The 9,145-nt window shown below is 41.0% G+C and overlaps 1 protein-coding gene across 1 annotated transcript; it reads right to left on the reverse strand.

Moving 5' to 3' along the window:
• Positions 1-7,680: 7,680 nt before the first annotated feature.
• On the reverse strand, positions 7,681-9,145 carry LOC104950942 (potassium voltage-gated channel subfamily B member 1-like). Its single transcript, XM_010777552.1, has 2 exons — positions 9,089-9,145; positions 7,681-8,388 (listed from the first exon to the last, which is right to left on the reverse strand). Exon 2 carries the CDS (start codon positions 8,272-8,274, stop codon positions 7,681-7,683), a length of 594 nt encoding a protein of 197 aa, XP_010775854.1. The 5' UTR covers positions 8,275-8,388; positions 9,089-9,145.

Below are 9,145 nucleotides of genomic sequence, written 5' to 3' on the forward strand. Positions count from 1 at the left end.
GCTTATTTTCTGTGTTGCTAATGTGTTTATCATTGAGTCCTCAATAGTTTCGAAGAGGCTGCTCTGTGCAACCCTGGCCATCTGTTATGCAATACTTTTTGTTCCCTGACATGAACACACGCCCACGTGTCTGCCATACTTCGCACTTACTAATCGGTTGGAAAGAATGAAGAAGTTGACCTGAATAAATTTAGAAAAATTACATTTTCAATAAAAATAAGTAGTTTGTGTACAGTGTGGAGACATAACTCAAGAAAAGCTATGTTGTTCCTTGTCAGAAGAAGACCTGTAGATAAAACATTTAAGAAATATCCTTTAATCCTAATTAAGTGCTTTGAATTTAATTTAACCACAGCGGATTAGAAAACTGGTAAATATAAAAGCTTTTCTCATTATTTTATCCACAGGTGTTTGCTAATAGATAGAAAATACAAAATGAAAGCGGTTTCTTCCACTAACCAGAGGTTCAATTAATCACCCAAGGAAATGTAACACAGAGGAAAATACATGTTTTCTTATCAACACTCTTATATAAACCAATCACAAATGGATATTATGGGAGACAATTAAATAGCCAAGATGCCTGAACTGCAAACGTGAGAGACTGCACTTTGTTTCATCTAAAATAACATCAATCACAGTTTATTTCGCTATAACTACTATTATACACAATTCAATAGTCACAATCTAGTTGCAAATAGTCACTATGAATAGACTTACTGATGTGATATAAATTAAATCTCCTATAGTAACAAGTGACAGGAACATTATTTGCTATTATTTCCAGACTGGATGAATTAAAGGGTATAAAAATCATTAATTTGAATATCAGGAGTCTATTGCCCAAAATTGATTTACTTCGGATATGGGTTGTCCTACATAAACCTAAAATCATCACACTCAGTGAAACTTGGCTTAATAGTAACTTTTCCGATAGTGAACTACAAATTATTTGCTTTACAGATCTGATAGATGCAGCAGGGGTGGAGGAGTGGCTATTTATGTCTCCTCTGACCTTGTGACTGAGCTAATTGCTACTTCTATAGAGCCTCTACATTTTGAATGCATTTTTCTTAAAATAATTTTTCATGAAAATAAATGCTTAACTATTGGTAGCATCTATAGGCCACCTTCTTCACCTGCAGAGTCTTTTAACCACATAATTGACACTATCAACTCCATTTCCTGCGGAAATGAAATAATCTTGCTTGGTGATTTCAACAAAAATTGGTTGGATAAATCATCTGATAGAGAGAAAAAACTTTTCAGTAGACTAAATGTTAAACAGCTAATTAATGAGCCAACTCGTATCACTCTTAGAACCCAATCTCTGCTTGACTGCATACTGGTGTCACATCCTGACAGAATCTTAAAAGCTGGTGTCATGTCGGATTGCTTCAGCGATCATTGATCGCTGAAGCAATCCGACATGACACCAGCTTTTAAGATTCTGTCAGGATGTGACACCAGTATGCAGTCAAGCAGAGATTGGGTTCTAAGAGTGATNTTGCCTGCCCCACCACCACCCCAGCTTCCACCCCAGCTTCCACCTGTAGGCTCGGGGGTTAGTTATTTAATCATCACTCATCGTGCTATGTATATCTGTGGAGTGATGATGCCCGAGCCTAGACGCCCAACTCAACTATATGCTGCTTCTAATAAACATGTTAAAGAAACACGTGAGTTGTCTGACTGAACTGTAGCCTGAGAAAAACGTTTTGCACTCAATGGCTTTGGGTTTTAATGTGTAACTCTCTGGAAACTTCGGTTCCTCTCTGCGGGTGACCACTCGACCCCACACCACTCTGCATTTTCCAGAGTGATGTTACCTCTCTGACAGGCCTGTGTGAATAATGAATGAAGTTCTGAAGTAGTCATGTCTCTGTCTCCTTGAGAGTGACCGCTCACCTTTTTAAATGTCAATCTTTGTGTTCCACAGTCTTTAACCCTGTTAAACCAATGGGTGCAGAATATAAGCAAAGTCAGATAAGTAAAAAAGGACATTTTGAAGGTCTGTCGACAGAGATACTATGCAGCGGGAGTGTGTGTGCATGTGTAACATAGTGTGTTGCCCCAGCTGGCTTACGTGATAAGCTAATGTAGCGTGCAAAATCACCTCTCTCCATGGAAACTTGAGGGCAACGAAGGCGCTACAGACAATTGACCACCTCCTCCTGAAACCATCTGCTACAGCCAGAGAGGAAACATCCGTGCCCTGATTAAATGGATTGATATGCTGTCATGTATTATTTTTACCCACTCAACTCACAATGTACAAATGCACAGTATAATCATGATATCCCAAATAGTATACTAAGAAGATTGCCACAAACAAAAATTAACTCCATGTTTTAGAAATCCCAAATCATTTCTAGTTTACCTTCACAATTACATTAATGTGTTTAGAAGAAAACTATCAACACCGCTTATTGATTTTCGACCAATTGGGGCAGTAGCTGTAAACAAACCACTATTACACTACAGACTTGTGGCATTTCATTGACTACCTAAACATCCAGCAGATGAAGACTTGCCATTAATACAGCGCCTCAGCATCTTAAAGTTAAAGTCAAATATATATATATATATATATATGAAACTGACGTCAATGCAACGAGAAAGCTCTGATTGCAACACAAGTCTTTGAAGTCTGAGACAAATCATTTCAGCTTAGCAAATAGAGTGCATGTGGATCGCTCTCTCGCCACCACACAAACAATTTAATCCTCCTCTCTGCAGTTTGGCAGATTTATTTGATCGATTAGCAGCCACTCTGGTGAACGTTTTACATCCTTAGATACATTTCTATTCATGTGTTTCCACAAGCCGATCAAACGACATCAAAGGCATGTAATAAATCAATGATGCTGATGTCTCTCTCCGGTTAGAACAGAGTCTGTGTGGTTCTGATTGCACGAGGTCAGATATTCAGCTCCAAAAAGAAGAACAAGCTAAAAATAAATCACGGCATGCTAGAACTTGAAAAGTTGTGTCATTAAGACGGTCTTTCAGTAATTGGTGTCGATTAAACCAAGTACGAATCTATTTATTCCATGAATATAGCTACTTTATATACAGTTTTGATGCATCAATGTATGAAGAGGAACTTGTCAGTCTTAGTCAACAATAAAAAGTGAAGTAAGATGAAGTGAGTAAGAAGATGGCTATCTCTGTACATTTAGATGAATAAAACCAACACATATAGAGACTTCTTTCTACCGTTAGAAAAGGATAATGACAGCTGCTGATATGGTTAGTGGGACTTGAATAATGACAGGAGGGAAACCAGTAGCCTGGATACAAGATGATAGGAGACCAAGGCAGAGACAGAGATACTTTGCTTGCCTACGTAATGTACAGTACAGTCAACGTGACTCTGTGTATGCTCACTTAATGATATATTATGTTACTGCTATCCGTCTTGCTGCTGGGAAACTGGGAGACATTGATTTATTGTTTTTCACAACTCACCTAAGCACAACGGAAGAGTTGTTGTCAACCAGCATCAGCCCTTATAACATGTCATAATATACACTGTGTTGGATGTAGCAGGGCTATTAGCAGTACATACAGACACAGACGCTGACAGTAAGAGAAAGGTGGGGAGGGAAGGAGAGACAGAGGAAACTCTCATCCCCAGTGTTTGAAGCCACAGTTAAAAATAACAGCAGAGGAGATCAAATCGTCTTGACTGTATTGCTGCATCTCCTTTGGTCCCCTGCACTCCTGGTGACACAGCACTGGAGGTTAGCTTGACTGACCGCTCCTAGCCCTCACGCACAGCTCTCAGCACTCTCACACGTCTAATGACTGGGCAGTGTGCGCCCTCAATCCCAGAATAGTTCTGACTGAGTTTGCCATCGATTTCCTCCTATTCATACGAGAGAATCGCCCCTGCCATGCCGCATGGGGTTTATCGTTCAGCAGGTAACTAAGCACACACAGAGCCATTGCCAGTGTGAGCCATCTCCACAAACAACAAAGTGCTTACAGTGAAGTCAATCGGGCATATCTGATGTGCGGTAAGAAGTGCAGTTAGCAGCCTCAAGTCACGGCAGTCTCTGACTCGCTTAGAGGAAAAGTTTCCATGCAATTAGTTCAAACAGCCTCTGCCAAAAAGAACAGAGTGTCAGTTTTTATAGCTCAGTATCCTATCTGGCCCAAAGCTTCAGCGGGGTAGAAAACGCTGCAAGGTTCAGGGAGACAGGAATTTGAATTCCCAGTGTAGAAGTGTCAAAAAGTCTGTAAGTGAAATTCTGTCAAACTTAAGTAACTTTACAGTCAGAACATGCTCCTTTTGTGTCTCTTACTTATCAGCATGGTCAGTCAACTTGCAAAGGATGTATATTCATGAGCTTTGGTGTTGACTTTAAAATATGCAGAGCAGTACTTTGTGTTTTCAATGTTTCACAACAACCTTCAACCCATCCAATGCCTGGAACAGATTATTAATGAAATGATGAGTACTTTGTGTAGGTGTGTGTATGCGCAAGTGTGTGTGTGTATATTTGTTGAGTGTTAAATTAAGCTAAATCCTGATCGCTTCCTTCTCGCTGTGGTATGAGCTGATTGATGAACCGTTTTCAGGATGTTTATAGAAAGCCCGTTTTAGAGTTTCCAGCAATGTCCGTGCTAATGCTAAACATCTGGAAGTGTGATTTATACGCTGACTATGCTCTCTATGGTGAGCTGCACCTCAGGGACATTGAGCAACGGAGGCATGCTTAGACATGTTGTATTACATATACTGGTTTCACTCACAGCCCACTTACCCTTTCCTCCCACTGGGCCGCACACTGAAAATGACGACAGCTGCATTCAGCACACACTGTTCTGTATCAACACGAGCTTATCTTTTATGGATGAATTATTACCTGCACCCCCCCCTCAGTTTCCAGGAGTCCATATTATGCTGCTGAATAATTTGGTGGGCAGACCGATGGTAGAAATGCAGACTCATGTGGGTATAAAACTATTCAGTGACACCTCAACACTCCCAGGCAGAACGACAGACCATCAAGCGCCGCACACATAGTGTCCTTCACCGCTTCCGTGACATGAGGAATAGCTTCTCCCAGAGAGCAAGTGCAGGTGCTTGTGTTTGCTTTTTGTGCAGGTTGAAGTTAAGGTGACGATTGGAGCTAGAGACATTCAGGATCACACCTTCTCTCTCCGGCATCAAGTCAAGTCTTATTAATGTGCAATTAAAATGTCTTCTCAGCTCTGAAAAATAAATGAAGCGCAATATGTGTTTGGGAACAAGCCATTTCACCGATGCAACTCTTCAATTAGGCATCAGGAACAAGACTGCATTTAAAGGCCAATGAACCTCAATTTGACTTGTTTTTCTGTGGCATGTGGGAAAACTAAACCACAAGGAAATGGCCCTATTTATCAAACAACAGACACATACATATCCTTTCTAACGCTCCAAAGTGTCTTGGACCCTTAATTGTACACACCGTGCAGCTCTTGTGTGTTCTGCTGAGGGCGAGAGTCTGCACGCTTCTATGACCACGAGAGGAGAACATCAATTGTTATTCTATATCTCTGTTGAACTGTGTAAAGAATTTGGAGCTGAATGATGCAGCCTCAGGGAAGGAGAGGCATGAGCTGAACTGTACAACAATGTATTTATGGAACCTAGAGGCACTTTGAAAGGTGGACATTTGGCTTGATGTGATTTATTTAAAAAATGATGTATAATAATAAGTTTACAAAATATTGCATACAAGCAAAATAGAGTCAATTAGGCATTATTGATGTGCCATGGAATATGTTGTAAGCCGTATACATTTGCAAAATAAATATTGTTACATGAGAAAAGTTATTATTATATGGTCATCATTTCCTGTAAGCTCGGTGAACAGCATCAGAGCCGAGTTAATATTCAAATTCTAAACTTATGTTTGCTCATGTAGTCTCTAACCTTTTAAGGACGCCTGAGAACAGCCAAATAAAAGAAGGTATTCAAACACAGATTATAGTTTAAGCATTTAGGAAAAACCTGAGTATTACTAAACTAGTGATTAAAAAGAAAAAAGCAGCCAACAAGATAAGAGATGATATAATATCTAATCATATAATGTCATATCATCATTTCAAGATTGGGTCATCTGCATCAAAATGAGTCTGCATTAGAACACATTATGTCATTAATAAACACTGGAAAGGACCCAGAATACACCTTTAAATAACCCCACTGTCACTTTCATTTGGAGTTTTTTTATTTCACTAGTTATAACGAAATTAATAAACTTTGATCAAAATTGAAACATTGACTGACTTGTTATATAAAAAACAATGACCAAAAATATCAAAACCCCTTTGGCGTTCCTATAGTTGGGACTTTAGTTTTTCTCTCTAAAGTTAAAATGACTTAGTTATAATCGTCAAAGGGCAGTGGCTGTCTGTGGCAGGCTGAACATTGCAGAGCCATTGTATCAAACTGAAGTAGGTTTCTAGCTGGAGGAAAACGGAACCAAGTCAACGCAGAAAAGACCTTCATATCAGCGATTATTACACAGAGAGAGTTCCTTGGCATGAATACCAAGAGACCTGCTGTTGCTGTAGAAAATTAATAAAGAGCTTTGGCATTTCAAGGTCAAAGATTGAGCAGGTTCCTTCCAATGGATCAGCTGAGTAAATTATGCAGGAGCCCCTGTTCAAGGAGGTGTTTGAAGTAATGATTTGCACATTTCTCTGCTTACAAATTGACATGCTAACTGGAAGCATAGCACATCATTTTTTTAACTTTCCTTTTTCCTTCTCTCTGGTAAATATAGAGTGACTGCAAAGGTCAACATCTCTTAATGTGAATATTCCCCAAATAGTTGTTGAAATGGCCAAATGCAATTATTTGACATTTCTTATTGAATTTGGACCTAATCACTTATTTTAGTCAGTCCACTTTAAAATGCTGTTAGCATGACATTATCCATTGATCCAGCGAGGTGAAGCGCACTTGTCCCTGGAGTGAGTCTATTAATGAGCCGGATGATTGAAGGCTGGACTGGAAATAAGGCAGGGGTGGCTAATGAAGACAATAGGGGGTGACTGCTGAAGGGAGGAGAGGGTAGGGTTGTCATGTGATGGTCTAAAAATATATATTCTGTGTGGTATAGTTGCCTGCAGTCGGTATGTGGATTACACACTAACAATAAGTGTCATTCTTCACATCCTCTGGTGTTGCCAATGACAAAACAAACAAGCATTCGATAATAACCCCAAGAGACGGTCCCTGCTCATGAACAATTATCTGACTAAAACCAATGAAGGGGGACAAAAAAAGACTGTCATCTTATCACCAACAAAAAAGGGTTGAAATTGACTCGCCAGAAAAAACAGCAGCCTAGTCTTTTGTTCTCACACCTAATTAATATTATGGATGTTACATTGAACTTTCCCTCTGAGCACAACAACATCATTCTTATGCTCTCCCTCCTGTACTCAAAAGTGATGGATTAAAAGCACTGGGTCAGCACATCAGATCAAGCTATTTCAAAAAGCCTCCAGATATTAAACTAATTTCTTAAAACAACTTTTATTGTTTTATATATAGCACCAAACTCAGCATAACAACCTTCCCTTCAGTTCTGAAAACCCTGGTTTAAACTGTTAAGTAACATAGGCCTGTTGGTTGAATGCCAATGTTGCCCTCTCTCAGGTTACCCACTACTTTCACTGTATCTGCCCTGCTTGTCTGGCTGTGTTGCACATTACCTTAGCAGCGAATGATGAGCTGGGCTTCTCCATGAGGTCCCACAGCTTCTGCCTGGTTTCGGAACAGCATGTGGTCGTAAACTCCTCTCCGACCCTTTCTCTCATGCTCTCCGCTTCTCTTTTCAGCTCTTCGTTCATCTGCTCCTTTTTCTGGTGGTACCTGGCCTGGCAGCAGGACTCCAGGTAGATCTCGTCGATGCCCCAGAAGTCCAGCTCTTGGCTGAAGGACAGGGCGCACATCTCCTCCATCATGTGCAACTTCCCGGTGCGGTAGAAGTTCAGAATCGAGGTGAAGGCACCGGGGTGTCTGTCGAAAAAGTACTCGTTGTTCTCCGTGCTGTAGTCGTCACATATCTCCATCATGCCGTCGTGGGTGTTGCAGTCTCTCAGTTTGCCCAGTCTCGTGCGGGGCAGCCTGTCCAGTGTCCTCCACAGGACTTCATGGAGGAGACCCCCGACGTTGAGTCTCACCCGGCGGGCCAGGGTCTTGCTGCGGATGATGTCCATGGCATCCGGCAGCGAGGACTGCGAGTGAGACCCCTCTTTGTTCATCTTCACTCAAGTTCCTCGGTCACTTGAAAAGACTGTCGGATAGAGTCCGGCAGTTTAAGAAGACATGGTCCTGTAGATGACCGCATCAGGGTCCCTCCTCAATTCTCCTTGTGACTGTAATAAAATAAAAATAAATAAATATTTTAGGCACAGTAAAGCAGGCAGTGTCCTACAGTAGCAATGCCAGGTTGTTTATCCACTCATCAGATAACCTAATAGATATTTGAATCTGCTTTAAGAGACACAGCCGATGTTCTTGCTGACAAGGGTGGAGAGCAGGGCCAATGATAAACTGGACTTCACTCGTGAGCGCTGTCCGGTGCTGAAAGGCCGGTCCGTCACTCAGCAGCCCGTTGCCGGTCCGTCGCTGCTCGCGGTGCTGAAACGCCTCAGCTCCGGTGGGAGAGCGAACAGCACGTGAACTGTTCTCAGGAGAGGAGGGATATTAAGACTAAGACTATGATCAGTTACGGGCTTTGATTTAAAGCCCGTAACGCATCCAGTCTGATGTCTATCCTTGCAAGTGGTGCAGTTTACCCAGGTTGGACAAACAATTATAAAAATTTATAACGTAAATTGGTTGAGGCAAACATGCCATAATAACTATTCCGTTCATATCTGAGTTATGCAACACCACTGTATTTTGGGGAAATGTGATTTATACCTACGAGATCTGGCAGGTAAATTAGTGCATATTGTAATGATGGTCAGCTACGCCAAATAGAGAGAGAGCACAAAGTGAAACCAAGTGGGCTATAAATCGCGATAGTATATGAAATCTGACATGAACACAACAAAAGAATAAGATACATACGTGTCTCATTTTCATCCCGAATCACCACATGGACGGATATCAGCAACATTTCAAGAG

Source organism: Notothenia coriiceps, unplaced genomic scaffold, assembly GCF_000735185.1.
Source record: "Notothenia coriiceps isolate Sejong01 unplaced genomic scaffold, NC01 NC01_scaffold00018250, whole genome shotgun sequence".
Classification (NCBI taxonomy): domain Eukaryota; kingdom Metazoa; phylum Chordata; class Actinopteri; order Perciformes; family Nototheniidae; genus Notothenia; species Notothenia coriiceps.